We start from the raw sequence: 18070 nt of genomic DNA on the forward strand, positions 1-18070 counted from the left end.
ACAGCTCCTCATATCCCATAACTCCCCAAGTATGTGCAGAAGGGTGAGAAGCAATGAATGTTCCGTTTTCTTACTGTTTAAAAAAGCTCACATTGTAAGCAAGTACTACGGAAGGGAATAAAGAAAAACCTGACAGTCATCCCGACCTCTAGCCCACTGCCCCACCCTGCTGCCCTCTCTTTGAGGTCATCACTATTCATGGTTTGTCATGTATTTTTCTAAACTTTTCTAAACATTGAATGAATGAGACCATAAGGTATTTATTATTCTTCCACAAATGAATGATTTTAAAATACAGTTTACAGTTTTGTATGCCAAAATATTTTACCAGTGCCTGGGAAGAATTGATGCAAAGGTGACTGAAACATCAGTGGGAAAGCAGAGTGGCCATTATCAGATTCAGGCTTCTGTACAGTGATTGGTAAAGTGCTGGGGTCAGCCCCCAGGGAAAATTGGGGGTCAGCCAGTTTGTTAATGAAGTCTCAGTCCCTGGTCTTGATTTTTTCCTTACCCTTTTCTTTTGAGGTTGTGGAGGCCTGAGGAGGCCCTGACTCTGTCCCCCCCCCCCCACATGTAACAAAGCCTGCAGTGGGGGGAGGTGTACTTGGTGCAGGCAGAATTGGGCTCGAATCCAGATGTGAGACTGTTGTTAGCGGGTTACTTCTCTGAACTTTACTTTCCTCAGTTATAGAGAGGGCAGTCGCTAAGTCACACGCTGGCCGTGAGGATTAAACGTGCTAGGAACATTTTTCTAGCTTACAGTGTGTGCTCAACAAGTCTTAATTTCTTTTTCTTCTACTTCTTGAGCCTTCATTCTAGAAGGGTGTCTTAGGACTTGGACATGTTACCTCTTCCCAAGAGTATTTGCCCTCCAAAACTGATCAAAGCTTTAACTGAAGGAAGTAAGGAGCAGGAAGATTCTTTGACAGTGAAGTTACATCCCTCTGTCTGGTTTTTCAGCAGTATTTCATGAGTAGTCACCACAGGTTGGGTACTCGCCTCATGTCCTTTTCTCAGAGCTGGCCCCAGGGTCAGTCCTAACCTCAGAGGATGATTTGGCTGCCAAATGGCAGCCAACATTTCCCCTTGAGTGTCTCAACCTTGTGCATTTCAGGCTACATATTTAGTGAGGAGGTTGAAGACATACAGAGGAACTGGTACAAGGAGAAAAACCTCATTACCACGAAGGTTAGAGTTCAGACACTTGCTCTTGGTGTTGGGGACACCACAAGTCTATCTGGTCCTTTTGTGAGAATTAGAAAAATACTCCCCACTCTGGGAAGATGGGGCCCTGCAGATGCACTTCTATGTAGGTGGACAAGCCTTAGTAGAAACTAGTGAAAGATGCTCGTCCTCCAGGGAAAAGGCAGACTCTGCCCATGCCAGGTGCACTTGGTGAGCAGAGACTGGGTTTCTGCTGGCCTCTGCCCGCTGCCCGCCAGGCACCGCAGTGCTGGGCACAGCCTGCACAGCCGTGTACAGCAGGCCTTTATTACAGTTGTTTTCACTCATCCTAAAGAATTACTATTTCTTTCTCTGCTCTCTTCCAGCATCCTGGCCCAAGCAATGGGGAGCCAACCAGGAAACTTCCCCAGGGTGTTGTCTATGGCGTGGTGCGAAGGTCAGATCAAAACCAGCAGAAGGAAATGGTGGTGTATGGATGGTCCACCAATCAGCTGAGAGAAGAGATGAACTACATCAAAGATGTGAGTCATTTAAGGATCTTGTTTCTTTGTTTCTGGCTTATAAGAGGGTGGAACTGGAAGCTTTGATGTGAATGCAAAAAGACATTTTGGAAGAATTCTTAGCATTATCATTTTGGATGGAAATGTTTCTACATATCTTTATGGTCTTGTTTAGAGTTCAAATGTAATTCTGCAATGAGGCACAGAGTGAGCTTCTGGGTGGCACTAAATAGGGCTACTCAGGAAACCGATGACTTTCTTCTTTAGTGTGGTTTTGCTCTTAAGTGGCTTTGCTTATTATAGTGGACACTCCTAATGCATGAATTTGGACAACTATAAATTGGGATGCATTTGGATACAGGCAACAGAAAAGCCAACTCAGAAACAAAAATTTGTCTCATGTGGGGATAAGTCTAGGGGCACGGCATGTCCAGACTCCTGTTTCTCTGAGTTTCCCTTGGTTCTTTCCTCCTTAGGCTCAGGCTCATAATATCGTCTGAAAACATGACAGTGTCTAGAGGGAGAAAGGAAGCCACTCATCTCTGGTTACTTTGCAAAGGCCCTCCCTTAGGCTTCTCCTCATGTCTCCTTCGCCGGGGCTGAGGCACATGCCCATCCCAAATCCAGCACTGGAGAGGGGAATGGGATGATGGTGGCTGGTTAAGACCAGTCAGTTGGGTTGCAACCGAGGCTGAGAAGTCAACCACAATATACATTGTTAAACCCAGGCCAGTCAATGCTGTTTCTTTGTGTTTCATATTACATTTTTAATCTTTCTAAATCATGTTTCTTTTTAGAAAATTTGGAAAATTCAAAAATGTAATAAGAGGAAAACAAAATCACCCACCCATAATCCCACCATTCAACCAGGGCAGTTGTTAGCATTTTGGAGATTTTCCTTCTAAATGTTTTTTTTCTTTGTTTCTTTCTTCCTATCTATCTATCTATGTATCCGTCCATCCATCCTTCATATATGTCCATTTCTTCTTTGTTTTATTTTTTAGTCTTGAGTAGATTGACCTATGAATGCTTCTGCTGACCAAGCCAGAGTGATTACTTAGGAAATGAGCTGCTCTGACACTGATGGTCCCCAAACCCCGACCCGTGGACTAGAGGTGCCCACGAGCAGCAGGGGCATTGCAGGGCCGTGGAGTGCCTGTGGACCTTGCTCTCGGATAGGCCCAGCCAAACCTCTGTGCTCGTTAGTCTTCAGTTTTCCCCTGCGTAGGTCATGGGGCTAACTCACACACAGGAAGGGACCCCTAAGATCAGAACCTCCAGCTTTGCGTGCCCCACTTTATTTGGTGGGTTTGTGGGTAAAACACAAAGTCATGTTGTCAGCTTTTACATGTTTTTTTAAAAAAAATTTATTGAATATCAAAAATAATAAATAATTTGGGTACCTTCTTTAATGGTTCATGAAGGTTTTAGATACTTGTATAATCATAAGGAATAAAAATCTTGTTTTGATTAAAAAATAATAATAAATGCTTAACAGAGAAAATAAAGTTCAGAAAAGCTACACACTTATACAAATGAACAGGGCATGTGGGACAGTCACTTGCTACAAATCTCCAGTCATCCAACTCCCTAAATGGAATTTTTAACCTTCAGAGTATCTCATTCTTATTTTTCCCATATAGGAGCAGCTTGGCCATTTTTAGTTTTCTGTATTTTTCTCATGGAAATACTTAGTCCTTCATTTAAATGTCCCAGATGACATGGCACTGCTTCAGAGGTAAACCTTCCAAGCAGAGAGGAGAGCTGCAAATCGCTCAAGACAAGACAGCAGGTTTAGGCTGACTGTGAACCCGGATGACAGGAGCCCAGCTCATGGGAGTGCTTCTGACCAGAATTGCCAACCTCCATCGTGCTCTGCAACATAAAATTAGTTTCCAGGTCCCCCTTTTGCAGCTGGCTTCAAATCCGTCCCTGGCCTGCTCATTCCTATGCATTTATGGGATTGTTTGTCATCTCCTGCTGTGAGTGATTCTGGCCCAGCTGGCTTCCTGAATATTTGCCACCAGTTCAAGATCACAGCCACCCTGCCCCCCCCCCTCCAGGAGAGCAGCATGCCAACCAGCTCAGGGCCACGATAAAAGGCATTCTGCCTGCCCACAATGAAAAGTAGTGATTTTTGCCTCATTTTCCCAAAATTTTTGTAGTTAATGGCAAGAAAGTAAACAATTATTATTTTTTATTTTTCAATTACATTTAGTATTATCCTGTATTAGTTTCAGATATACTGCAAAGTGGTTAGAAAATCATGTACTTTACAGAGGGGTCCTCCTGCTTCAGGTACCCACCTGGCCCCATACATAGCTATCGTGATATTATTGGCTATATTCCCTGTGCTATAATATACAGCTCTGTGACTGTTCAGGAACTACCAGTTCATGCTGTTTAATTCCTTCACCAGTTTCACCCAGCCCCAAACCCCGCCCCTCTGACAGCCGTCAATCTGTTCTCTGTGTTTATGAGTCTCTATTTTGTTGAAGTGTGCTATTATTAGATTTATCTGGAGAAGGCTTGGCATCTTAACTGCACCCCCCAAATCTCTAGCAGTATCCAGTCATCCCTAAAAAACATACAGTCTAATTTTAAAATGTGCTAATTCTGCAAATGCAGCTTCAAGATTAAGTCCCCCATGCTGTCCCCTAAATGCCTCTGGTCATTCTAACCAAATGGCTGCCTTTGCCCTTCCTGTAGTAGAAATTTCAGAGACTCCCTGTTCCTTTTCTTTTTTTAAATTAAAGATCTCGTTTATTTATTTTTAGAGAGTGGGGAAGGGAGGGAGAAAGAGAGGGAGAGAAGCATCAGTGTGAAAGAGAAATATTGATTTGGTGGCACACTCCCTGACCAGGGACCGAGCCTGCAACCCAGACATGTGCCCTGACCAGGAATTAACCAGGCGACCTTTTGCTTTGCGGGGCAATGCCCAACCAACTGAGCCACGGTGGTCAGGGTGAGACTTCCTTCCTGTTCTGTCTGAAGATTCCTGAGCTCCTTGTCCATCCTAGGGGCATCAGAAGAAGGGAGGAGACGGGGACTGTTTGTAAGTGCCACTGCAGAGAATCTCAAACAGTGTTTTGTGAACGTGTGTTTTGGAGATCACCTTGACTGCTGTTATATTTAGTGCCTCGTGTATTATTATCAGTCATTTTTGAGGAACTGACTTCCAAATTATGGGCTCTCCAGGGCTCATACTTCTCTGCATTACATTCCAGACATTGGATTGCTTCTTGGCAGTCAGAGCAGAAATAGGGAAAATTAGAGGTTGCTTTTGTTTTTTGGTCCTCTTACCCATGTTGTGTTTGTAGTCAACTTGTTAAAATTTTTCTACTTGTAACAAATTTGTGATAGGAAAAGGGGTAAACTTTGCCTGAATTGTGGTTTGAAGGTGATGGGTGAATTTCAACAAAGCATTTTTTCTTCAGAGTTTATTATTTGGATAATTAATATTTATTAATAGCTATAGTTACATAATACTAATATTTATTATTATTACAAATATAATTCCCTTGGTTTCTAATTAGGTGTCAGGAGTGATCTTATTCCTTAATTTCCCAAACTGTCTATTCTTAAGATTTTGGTTTTTTGGAGCCCTTTTTATATTAGGGTTTCTTAAAAGATTTGGCAATCTCGCATGAAAATGTTATAGCTTGTTATCTAACTAGTGGTAATCTGTGTGGGCTGCAGGTGAGAGCCACTCTGGAAAAAGTAAGGAAGCGAATGTATGGAGACTACGACGAAATGAGACGGAAAATCCGACAGATCACCCAGGAACTGTCGGTAAGTCAATAGCTTAGTGACATGGGAATATGAGGGATGGTGGTGCTTAGAACGCCCTCCCCATGGCTGGTGTCTGCAGATATTTGAGTTTACAATGCTATTTATGAATGAAATCATATTTTAAATGAACTGAGGGAGTTTTATTACAGAATAAAGTTTATTATTTAAAGGATTTTTTGTAGCAAGAATACTCTTCCTTATATCCAAGCATTCCCTCCAAAATCAGGAACAAGACAAGGAAGCCATCTGTCACCATTGTCATTTAACATTGTGTCTGAGGTGATAGCCAATGGAATTAAAGAAGAGAAAAAAATTTAGAGGTATAAAAACTGGACAGGTAGATATAAAACTATCACTATTTATAATTACCCCCAAAGCCCAAGTGATCCAATGAAAAAAAAACTACTATAAACAATAAAATAGTTCTGTAAAGTAGCAGGGTGTATGTATCTATATATTAATTATAGGGTAATTGCAATACCCTATAATTACCCTAAATATAGGGTAATTACAATACCCTATATACAATAATCTATATTGTATATAGATTAATTATATATAGTAATCTATATAATTAATATATAGATACATACAAAGAGGCTTCACTCTATAAAATCCTATGAATTAGAAGAAATCACAGCAACAACAACCACAGAAACCTCCCGAGTATCTAGGAGTAAACCGCAGCGAGTGGGAAGACATACCATGTGCTTACAGAGGAAGACTCAGCTAGGATCATAAGATGTCAATACTGTCAGGCTAGGATCCAGATTTTACACAACCCCAAAATACCAACAGGTTTTTATTTTATGCTCTTTTTCTACAACTGGACTAGGTGATTTCAAAGTATACACAAAATAAATATGAAAAGTAGGGGAAATTCTGGGGGGAAAAACAATGAGAGAAATTAGCCCTTTAACTATTACAAGAAAGTGAAAATGCCTTGGAGATCAAAATAGAGTCGTATTGGCATATGAATCAATTTAAATAGATTTTAAAAATTTAAGTAGACATCAGTTTAAAAAATCCAGAAATGTACCCCAGTGTGTAACAAGTGTAGCATCTCATATACAGGGAGAAAAATGGACCAGTCAGAGTTTGCTGTTGGGGCACAGTTATATATTAACAAATTCCAAATGGACAAATGCTAAAAAATGAAACTTACAAGTGCTGCAAGTGCCAGAAGAAAATATGTGTGAATTCTTTTGTATTCTTGTGGTAGAGAAAACCTTTTTTTAAAATTATGACGTGCAGTACCAAAACCAAAAAAGAAAAGGTTGATAACTGTGACCACACTAAAATGAAAAACTTGTGCTGTCAGAAACACTACAGTTCAAGTCAAATGACACACTGGGAAAAATTATTTGCCCCTCATGTAAATAATAGGCCAATTTTCTGAGTATTTAAAGAGCACCTATGAAAAAAGAAAAAAAAGCCTATAATTCATAAAAATTGGCAAAATATTTGTTACTGGTAATTGACAGTAAAGGAAAGATGAAGAGCTCTTAGCTGCATGAGTAGATGGTCTCCCTTACTCTCCACGAGAAATTCAGATGAAAAACATCCTGAGATGTAATTTTTCTCTCGTAGATTAGGAAAACTGCAAGAGGGGACAAGGCACCATATTAGCAGTGCTGTGGAGGACCAGGCAGCTTGCTGGGCGGCGGGTGTGGAGTGGGGGGGTGGGGTGGGGTGGTGGCCGTCTGGTAGTTTTGGATTTCTCTTACGCACAGCAATTTGTCACTGTTCACCAAAATTATAGATGCCTATACCCACTGACTCAGCAATTCTGTTTCTAAGAATTTATTCTATAGATAAACTCTCACATATGTGAAATGACATATGTATGAACTTAGTTATTACAGCATTGTCTGCAGTAGTAAAATCATTGGAAACCTAAGCGTCCATTAAGAAGGAGAAAGTAAAAGAAATGATCTCTCTCTACACTAGAATTGTAAAAAAGAGTTGTGGAAAAATAATAAAAAAGAATAAAAAGAGTAAGCTCTTCAAAAGAAGGGATGGAAAGTGTGAAGATTATAGAATGGATGATGAAAAGGCAAGATGCAAGAAAATATAATGTGCTACCGCTTATATAAAACAGGAGGGAAAATAAATGTATCTATATTGTTTTGTGGGTTCACAAAAAGTTGTTAAAAGGATAATGAAAAAAGTAATTAACAGATTACTTTAAAAATGATTTTATAGAGAAACAGGAAGGAGAAGAGAGAGCAAGAGAACAAGAGAGAGAGAAACATCAATTTGTTGTTTCACTTATTTATGCATTCATTGGTTGATTCTTGTATGTGCCCTGACCAGTGATCGAACAAATTACCTTGGTGTATCAGGATGATGCTCTAACTAACTGAGCTACCTGGTGAGGGCTAAACAGCGGTTCTTAACTGAGGAGCTGAGTGAGGAAGGCAGTAACTGAGCAGGTGGTTCAGGGAGATTTATTTTAGTTTATACCTTTTAAAATGCTTAAACTATGTGATTGTACTACCTATGCAAATATTTTTTAAAAAGACAACCTTCCTCTGGTTTAACCAAACTAATGGTTGTGAGAAAAAAAATTTAAAAAATATTTGTGATTATGCCCTGGCTGGTGTAGCTCAGTGGATTGAGTGTGGGCTGCGAACCAAAGTGTCGCAGGTTCGATTCCCAGTCAGGGCACATGCCTGGGTTGTAGGCCACGGCCCCCAGCAACTGCACATTGATGTTTCTCTCTCTCTTTCTCCCTCCCTTCCCTCTCTAAAAATAAAATAAATAAAATCTTTAAAAAATATTTGTGATTAATAATCTTGAAGAAAAAGAGTCCATGGATACATGACATACTCTTCATAAGGGTTAATAATTGCAGGTCAGAAGTACAGTTCCAACAGCCATGCATTAGAGTTACATCAAGGCTTGCCGTGAGAGTATCTGCTTAAATAAGACCTATTGCCTCGATTATAGAAGCAAGTGTTTATAAACATCTCCACCAAGCTCATTCTCCCTGGCATGTAGGAAGAGATTTGTGAAATTCTCACCTACTTACGGAAATTCACTCTGCTATTCACTGACAGACACTAACAACTTTAATTAATGTCAAAGGATTGAATTTGCAAGAGATTCGTAAACAAGTCTTCGCACACCCTTGTTTCTTCATGCTAGAACTATCACAGGATCTTGTCTCCCTGCCTACAGCCTCCTCCTCCTCCTGGCCTCACCACATACTGCAGTCAGACTTATTGCTAAATTACTGCTCTATGCACACGCCCTTGAACAAACACACGCCACCTGCACCAGGTCCTGGACTGCTGTTCCAACTCTGTCTCCCATACCCAGGGTGCATCTCCTTCTGTTTGGGGCCTGGCTGTTTTCTGTGGCCCCCACAGGGGTCTACCCCTAAGCCTTCCCAGCACTCTTCCCCCAGCTCTGCTGCCTTCCTACTTCTGTACATGTGGCCCTCCTTTAAGGTCTAGCTCAAGACTGGCCTCTGATGATCTCTCTCAAACATGTCAAATGCACACACCCCCAAAAAACGGCACAACAACAGCAGCAGCCATAAAATGACTCTTGAGAATTGGCTGAACCCAAGGTGTATTCTTTCTGTGGCGTGTAGAAAGAACAGGAGGGCACAAGGAGATATTACAACTGGGTTTGCTTCCAGCTGTGCCACTTCTTAGCTCTGTGTACAAATCCTTTAAATCCTCTGATTCTCTTTCTTACCTGTAAAGGGCAGCGTCTGGCTGCTGCACAGTGGTGTTGTGAGGGCCGAGGCCGAGTAGGTGGATGTGTAAACACTATCCAAGGGAAAAGTATTCTTGTCTTTCTGATCTGTGGGTCATGCAGATGTTGACTGTTTAAATTTAAAGCCGTACATGAAATATGATTGACGTGGATGTGGTTTCTTCTATCAGGAGACAGTTCCAGCCTAAACAAAGATTGTTGTAGGTGCGTATGGATTGGCTTTGTGTAACTGTCTCTTCCATCTGTCCAGGTTTCACAGGCACAGAAGGACTATCTGGAGAGTCACATCCAAACACAGTCATCGGCCCTGGACAGCTTTAATGCCATGAACTCGGCTTTGGCGTCAGACTCCATTGACCTGCAGGTATTCCTCTGCTCACTGTGAGATGGGGTGCCCTCTGTCATAGTGCCAGCAAGCTGAGCCTAGAGTGGACCCCGTGCCTTTGTGAAACGCAAGTCACAACAGAACATCTGCAGCTCATGACTCGGGATCCTTTAAGTGTGGCTGCAGTGAAGGCCATGCCAGGAAGGCGTTGAGGGAAGCGCTTCCAAGCTGATGCTCTAAACCTTCATGTTGCATTTCTTTTGCCCTTCGTAAAATGGGGGCTTGGGCCCTGAGTTCTGTGATGGAGATGTCACTTGCTCCACTAGCTACCCAAGTAGTCTGAAGTGCCAGTGTCTAAAACAGCACATCAGCTCCCACCCTCTGCAGCCCTGCTTTCTGGGAAGTTCCACCCAATCACAGAAAAGACAGACTGACCAAAGGCAATCTGTGTTTATTCATGGCAGGTCAAGCACTTTCTCCAAATTTAGAAATTATTTTACAGTAAAAGAAATCATGTGCATTTTAAGGATTCTCTTGTAGTACCAGACAGGAAAGCAGAAAGCTCCAGGATCTTCCATTTGTGCAAATGTGCGTTGTTCACCACCTGCAAGGGGCTTGCTGTCTTGATTAATTTGATTTGCTGGGAATTTACCCCTCAGATGCTGCCCACTGCTATTCTTCCAACTGAGCCCTCCCCATCTTGACATGCAAATTAACTTGAAAATGACCAAAACAAAGCGTATATTCACCTGAAACAGTGTCCCTTGGCTTTAGTTTCCAAATATGCAAACAATAGTTTCTGCCCTGCCTCCAACTTTATTTGGCTCTTATCTTTTTTACCCTTCTCTTAAAAGTTCCATAAGCTATTTCATATCCTCTCAGGTTCTATATAAATAGTTTATCAGATAAGCAAACAAATGTTCATGTTCGGGTTATCCACTTCTCCCAGGAGTTAGTCTTCTCTAATAACAACTGTTGGGGCAGCAGGGCCACAAACAAAGCTAGGCCGCTGTCCCGCAGCGGGCCTGGGTGGGCCCCTTGTTTGGGTTTGTCTGGGAGGCCCATTTCTGGTGGGGCCTCTGCGTCCCACCCTTTTCCTGGCGCTCCATGGTGCCCGCCAGTTGTGCCCTGGCTGCAGGCCAAGCCCTACCTTTATTCAGTGGCCTTCATTTTCCCTGACTCCTGCCGTCAGGGGTCTGGCCAAGGCTCCCTTTCCTTCCTCTTGGACTTCTTCTCACTCCTGGCCAACTAGGAAATGCTGCACCTCACCTGAGCTCACCCTGGGTGGTGTCTGTGCTAAGTTTCCGGGTTTTCTTAACCCATGGTACTTCTGGTTTGCGATGCTACTGACACTCCAGGCATTTACTTCAGAGGTCAGCTGTCAGGACAGGCTTCACCATTACCCAGGCACCTTGACTGATTCCTAGTTATGGTCCAGCCCCTTAGTCCCAGGCAGACAGAGGAATCTTCTAAGGGAAAAGATTAAGAATCATTGTTAAAAATAAGGAGAAGGAGAAGAATTGGAGGAAGTGGAGGTAGGGGAATAAGAAGAAAAAAAAGCAGAAAAAAAGGCAGAAAACAATGGTACCATCTCACAGCCAGGAAACTCAATGGAGTCTGAAGATAGTTGGCTTATTTCTGCAAGGCCCCAACGTCTTCCATTGCCTGTCCTACCCCATTTTCATCATTATGTACAGCGAGACCAGACCCGGGTTTGATTTCATAGCACATCAGAGCTGGAAAGGGGGATCTCCAACCCCCTTATTTTAAGGATACACAGACTGAGGCCAGACAAGGGAAATGACTTTAACAGGTGTCTAGCTGGTGGCAGAGCCAGGACTAGAACTGTGGTCTCTTGGGCCAGAGGTAGGTTTATGAGTGCAAGAAAAGTATCAGGAAAGCCAGTGGGGTCTGGAAAGGGGTGGATGGGCCACATGGTTTCTGTAGCCTCTTGCGGCTTCATTGTACAGTGATTCCATGCTTCTAAATGGCTTCCATATTTATTATCTTTGAAAGTTCTTTCTCTGATTCAAGTATGTTTAGGAGTGAGGCTTTTTATCCAAAGTAGAGGCTAAGGATTTGGGGGAGGGAGCCTTAGACACCGATCCTCTACAAAGGGGACAAAGGTGTTAAAAAGTGTCTGACACCAGAGTTTCCAAATCTCCTGATTTAATATTGCGGATGGTGGCGGGGAGGTAGTAGAAGGTGCCCAGAACCCAGTGTCCAGTGTAGGAATTCTGGGAAGGAAGCTATTTCTTTGTAAGGAGAGTTAACTAAGTAGAATGGGAAGCATAAGTAGCAACACTACTCATTTGAACATTTCTTGCTCCAGTGGGTGGCCGGGACTATAATCAACAGGCTTTTGACACTTGTCAGGCACTTGTCTGAGTCACTGAGCTCTGTTCCCGGTGCTCCTTCACCCCCACCCTTCCCTGCCCGAGGGAGGAAGGGAAGCGGTCGCAGGCTTTACAGCAGCCTCAGCCACGTGGTCTCTGTCCTTGCAAGCAGTCTGGAAGCACAGAAGGAAAAACACCTCTATGCTACAAAACATGTATTTTGTCTTCTGATTTCACTGTGTGAATTTGGAAAATAAAGAAAATCCAAAAAGGAAAATAAATGTCATCTATAATCCTATCCCATAGGGAAAACCATTATTTGGATTTTGGTGAATTTCTTCCTAGTCTTTTAAAATTTTCTCTCTATAAACACATTTGAACAAGTGCTTATACATTGTTTTAAATGAGTTTGTTCTATACTTACTAGTTTTCAACCCAGTTTTTTTCCATGTGAAACGATGTATTTTGAACCCTTTTCCTTGGAAGCCTCCATGTTACTCCATTTCCATTCATCCTAAGCAGTGGCTGGGAGGTGCTCAGGGGGAGGTTCCCCACCCATCCACCTACCTACAGAGTGGCAGACCTCTTGACCACCGTGGGGCCCTCAGCCCTTCAAACAGCAGGATCCCAGGTTTACGTCTCTGGTGGCCTGATCTCTTCCTCAGGTGGTTGATGACAAAGATGCCCCAGTGCGTGTGTGACTCTGGTCATGTTTTCTTGCGCCACGAGATCTGCTATTGTTTTCATTTACACCCCATTAGAAAACGCTTGTGGATGTTACTTTGGAAAATAGCAGCATTAAGGATCAAGTCAGAAATTTGCAGCAGACGTATGAAGCGTCCATGGACAAGCTGCGGGAAAAGCAGAGGCAGTTGGAGGCAGCACAAATGGAGAACCAGCTGCTGAAAATGAAGGTCAAGTCCGGGGTGGGGTGCGGGGGGGGGGGGCATTTCCTACCAACCTCTCTCCTTTTTCTTCTCCTCTCTGCTCCCATCTTCCCTTCTGCTGTTTCCTTTTCTCTGTTCTCTTTGTTGAATTTCTCACCCTTTTGTGGCCAACCCTGCAGGGCTTGGCTTGAAGGCACCTTGGAGGTTTCTGTGTTCACAACTGTCAGTCTAGATTGGGGGTGCCCCATAAAACGCCCCACTGGGCACTCCTGTCTTGGCCCTAGGACTCAAGGGCTGCTGAGACAGGCACCTTGGCATTGCTGGTAAGCACTGAGAACCACTGGGACGCCCCCAGGCCTGGGACTTCAGCATCTTCACAGTTCAGAATTTCTCTAAGGCCCTGGTCCTGTCTGTGTGGCTTGACAATAAAGAGCTGAAGGGCACACACAAAGAACACTGATGGGTGACCAAGGACTCCAGGCAGTGTCCCTCTTGCCCACCTGGTTGTTCACCTGGTTGGAGCACTGCTGCTTCCCCTGCGGGGCTTCTGATGCCCCCCCCCCCCCCAACTGAAACAGTGGCAGATTTTCTACCCCAAGGCAGGAGCCCATGAAGATCAAACAGAAGGTACTCAACAGTTTGTTTCCTGAATGAATTCATCTTTAGTTAAATCTGTGGTTTTCAAATTGTAATCAACTCAGCCTTAGGCTACCCTGAAAGAGAGGGCCTTGTGGGTAGAGTATCCAGATAGCTTATGGCTCAAACTAGAATAGATTTGGGAGTGAATGGTGGAGCTATTAAGAATGTAACTAAGGTAACCGACTGGGATGTGTGGTTCCCTCCCTGTGGGCTGCCTCAGATGGGGAGGAGGGGCTGCCCCACTGCAGTGCTAGTCTCTGTGATGGCTGCTGCCCCTGGGTTGTTCCATCACCGTCCACATGGCCGGGCACAAGTCCCCTGGGAAGGGGAGGGGGTGGAGAGCTCTAGAGCGTTCAGCTCCTCTTTGCTGTCACTTCAAACACCACGCTCTTCTTATTGTTTCACATGTTATATTTCTGAGTGAGAGTTACTTTGAAAAAAAGGGAAAAGGAGGTGTGTTTCTGAAAAAGTCTGAAATTACTGTTTTAAGTCTTTTCCCAACTCAGGAGCTTTATCCAGTATTTCGCTCCACAAATACAGGGTGGGCAAAAGTAGGTTTACCATTGTGAGTACATGAAACAGAGTTAATTCTTGTATTATTATTTTTTAATTATTTATTAATTTTCCATACAAACAACTGCAAACCTACTTCTGCCCCACCCAGTACTGAATATCTACTATGTGTGTCCGTCCTGGGCATTCCTGTTTATCCCAGGGGTGGCATCAGGCATCTGGGTACGTCACCAGGCAGTTTGGCAGTCTGGCTCCTCTCAGGGAAGCTAAGCCCCTAAATCCAGCCCACAGTTGCCTGTTGTGGGGACTAAGGCTTTACTTTACCTCCCAAATAAATACAGTTGTAAGACTTAGAGTGTTTCATGTGACCTGGGTGCAGAGGAAACAGGACTCAAGGGATGGAGCCCTTCCTAGAAGTCTGTGTTTGCAGTGGAAATGGGGTGCAGGACGCACTGGGTCTCCCTCAGCTGACGGTAACCTCTGTTCAGGATTTTCCATTTTGTGGCTTCTGGGTACTAAAATATGTCTAGTGACAAGAAAGGAGAATTAGGGGGCATCTTTTTTAAAAAATTGGTTTTAGAGAGAGGGAGAGTGAGGAGAGAGAGAGAGAAAGAAACAGGGAGAGGGAAAAAGGGAGAAAAAAAGAGAAGCACCAGTTTGTGGTTCCACTTATTTATGCACTCATTGATTACTTCTTGTGTGTGCCCCAACGGGGAATCCAACCTGCAAACCTGGGGCCGGCCAGGGCCTAGATGGCATCTTTGAGTAAATATCATGTAACCCATCGAGGTTGGAGTACATCACACTTATCCAGGGTTAGAGAGACTCAGCATTCTACAGCAACAAGAAGCTGAAATTAAGGGTCACAGACATGAAGGTCACAGGCAAAGACAGGGCTGCCTCCACCCTAAGCCCTGCCTGCCCACAACCCCACTGACTTTTTCTCTTTTCCTAAACTGGGTCCTCCCGAGCCATGAGGAGCTCCCAGTTTAGTGTTGCCCAAACCCGGTGGGAATGTTTCAGTGATTGACTAGTGCGACCAATGGGACAGCTTCAACTCCGTGTGGACAACTTCTCTTCAAAGGTTTCCCTACGCTTTTGACATAATGTGCTCAAAAGTAATGTATGCACGTAGGGGGAAAAATATCAAACAATATGAAAGGCAGCCTAGAGATATGCCTGCAGCATTTTACATGTCCACCAGCAGTGTAAGAGGGTTCCCCTTTCTCCACATTCTCACCGTGTGTTTCATTACCTTCCTGATGATAACCACCCTAGTGAGTGTGAAGTGGTTTCTCGGTGTGGATCTGCATTTCTCCAATAACGAGTGACATTGAGCATCCTTTCCAGTGCTTGTGGGTCATTGGTATCTCTTCTTTGGAGTGTCTGTCAGATTCTTTGCCCATTTTTAAATTGGGTTATTTATACTTTATTATTGAGTTGTAATTATTCTTTATGTTTTCAGGATACAAGTTATTAGATAGGAGATTTGCAGTTATTTTCTTCTCTTCTCCCAAATGTTTTTTCTTCCATCACTTTCTTGATGGTATCCTGTGAAGCACAGAAGTTTTTTGTTGTTAAGAAATTTAATTTCAATAGCTATAATTACAGTGCTTGTTTGTCGAAGCCCAGAAGTTTTTAATATTGAATACTATGAGGCCAGAATTGGGACAACATTGGTTAATAGGATCGTACAGGCTTCCTTGTTTATTTTTTTGTCACTTGTGCTTTTGATGTCATGTCTGAGAAACTGTTGCTGAATCGAAGGCCACAAATATTTACCTTATGTTTTCCTCTAAGAGTTTTATAGTTTTAGCTTTTGCATGTAAGTCTTTTATCCATTTTTGAGTTAACACATTGTATGCGGGAAACGTATTTATACGTTTTACATTGACTGGTAGTAGAGCGCCCAATAAAACTACCCGCAAACAGTGTGTTAAGTTTCATGCGTGGTGTGCTCGGGATCCAGCTTTATTCTTTCGAGTGTGTCTATCCAGTCTGCCAGCACCGTTTGTTGAAAAGGCTATTTTGTTCCCATTGAGTGTTCTTGATTAGATATTCTTTTGAAGTTTAGTTTTTTAAAACAGGTAAATTATTTATTTGGTTTCACAGTCAGTACTACAAAACAAAGTATATTCAGAAATTGAATATTATCTGTAGTGTCCCCTTTGCTCTCTTACTTCCTCCTTCCTCCTACTGATAACCATATAATTTTTTAATTTTAGAGTTTATTCTACTCTGACCCAATTCTAATAAGGTAGTTTCTCAGCCTGCAATAGAATACTCAAGGATTAAAAAAAAAAACATCTTTCTGGGGCCAACAGGGTATGGGCCTATTATCCAGAGGAGAAGATTAATTAAAACTGATAGAGTAAAAAACAGTCAAATTTCAGGATCAAAAGAACAATAGACAGAAAAAGTCATTAAGAAACAGGTTAATAGGCTAGTGGAGCAAGGCCACATTTTGGAAAGAATGAAATTTAAAAATGGCTAAATTTGGGGGGCTGGTTCAATACTTATGTAAGTTCTTGTCTTTTGAAAAATTCACTTATGCAGAACACCTTTTTCTGATAATATCAAGTAAATTAGCATAAAGTGCCATGTTTTCCTTTCTCTGCATCTGTTCACCCCTTCTCCTCCTATCTTCTGTCCTTTGCCGTTCGTTTCTGCTACCTCTTGTCTACGGCTGGCCCCCTGATCGATGCGTCCACTCCTCTGTGTGTCCGCACATGATGACACATACAGAGTGACGAGACTTGATGCCCTGGCACCTGCCAAAGCCATCGCTCTGAAATGAGTCTCTCTGCAGGTGGAGTCCTCCCACGAAGCCAACGCTGAGGTGATGAGGGAGATGACCAGGAAGCTGTACAGCCAGTACGAGGAGAAGCTGTATGAGGAGCAGCGGAAGCACAATGCCGAGAAAGAGGCGCTCCTGGTAGGTCTGTTGTAGCTGCAGAGAGGAGAACAGAGCTCTTGGACCATTATTATCAGTGAGGTTTAAGTACAGGGGTAGGCAAAAGTAAGTTTACAGTTGTTCATATGGAAAATAATACAATGATTAATAAAAAAATAATGCAAGAATAAAATGTTTCATGTATCACCACTGTAAACCTACTTTTGCCCACCCCATAGTAGGGCTTCTTCTTAGAGGTGAGTTAGTGGACTGACTACTGGGCAAGGGGTCAAGGAATTTATTGTTTGCTCATTCATTCCCTTCACACAGCTAGAGGTATCCCTGCCTTTGGGAAGCCCCACTCTCGTCTCATTCTTTGCTGTGGCCTTCTGTCGTACCTGTTACTAGAGTGGGGCTGTATGTCTCACATCTTGGCTTCTCTAGGACAGTATAGGTTCCTTAAAGGGACGGACTCCATGTCTGCCATAACCTTACAGGCATAATAAATGTGCTGACTGATTGACTGAGCTGGTGCTTTGCAGTAAGAGAGTTTCTCCCTTCTGCAGAATGTGGCCATTCTGCATTCAACTCCAGATTTGGTCTTAATCTCCTTTGCATTGTTGGCACATACACTGAACATTCTGAGCATCTAGTCAAGGGATAAATAACATTTGTAGGCTCTTTTTAGACATAAGGACTCAAGGGGGAAAATAGGTGTGTTAAAAAGCCATGTGATATGTCTTTATTTATAGAGAAGAATCAGAATCATGGAAGTTGAGTTCATGATCTGTGAGTTCTAAATCTAGGCCCCAAGATCATGCATTTAAAGAGGCACTGTGGTTTAGCAAAACCCTGGTGGGTGGCCTAGAGACTCCACGGCTCTGCTGAGGACAGTGTGTTGCTTTTTCAGGAAGAAACCAATAGTTTTCTGAAAGCGATTGAAGAAGCCAATAAAAAGATGCAGGCGGCAGAGATCAGCCTAGAAGAGAAAGACCAGAGGATCGGGGAGCTGGACAGGCTGATCGAACGCATGGAAAAGGTAACAGACACAGTTTCTGTCTCTTGCCACGTGCCCAGATGCCACTGCACTTCCGCAGTTCCCCTGCAGGCCTCTCTGAAGGTCTGAGCTCCCCTCGACACCGACACCTCTCAGCCCTGCAATGTGTGAGTTCAAAAAAGGACAAAACTATAAAATAAAGTATGAGGAAGTCCAAGAAAGTTCTAATTTTTCAGTGGTAACTATTTTGATGCTTTAAAAAACATTAAATATT

The 18070-nt window shown here is 43.1% G+C and overlaps 1 protein-coding gene across 2 annotated transcripts in view; it reads left to right on the forward strand.

Annotated features, from left to right (window-relative positions):
* Positions 1–18070, forward strand: part of LOC123807973 (myocardial zonula adherens protein) — an 88997-nt gene that overhangs the window by 20395 nt on the left and 50532 nt on the right. For both annotated transcript variants that reach the window (XM_045822106.1, XM_045822105.1), the window contains exons 3-8: positions 1551–1706; positions 5385–5477; positions 9457–9570; positions 12629–12781; positions 16716–16841; positions 17710–17838. In XM_045822106.1, coding sequence (XP_045678062.1) covers positions 1551–1706; positions 5385–5477; positions 9457–9570; positions 12629–12781; positions 16716–16841; positions 17710–17838 — 771 coding nt within the window. The remainder of the gene's footprint in view (positions 1–1550; positions 1707–5384; positions 5478–9456; positions 9571–12628; positions 12782–16715; positions 16842–17709; positions 17839–18070) is intronic.

Source organism: Phyllostomus hastatus, unplaced genomic scaffold (assembly GCF_019186645.2).
Source record: "Phyllostomus hastatus isolate PE091 unplaced genomic scaffold, TTU_PhHast_1.1 phas_scaffold_501, whole genome shotgun sequence".
Taxonomy (NCBI): Eukaryota; Metazoa; Chordata; class Mammalia; order Chiroptera; family Phyllostomidae; genus Phyllostomus; species Phyllostomus hastatus.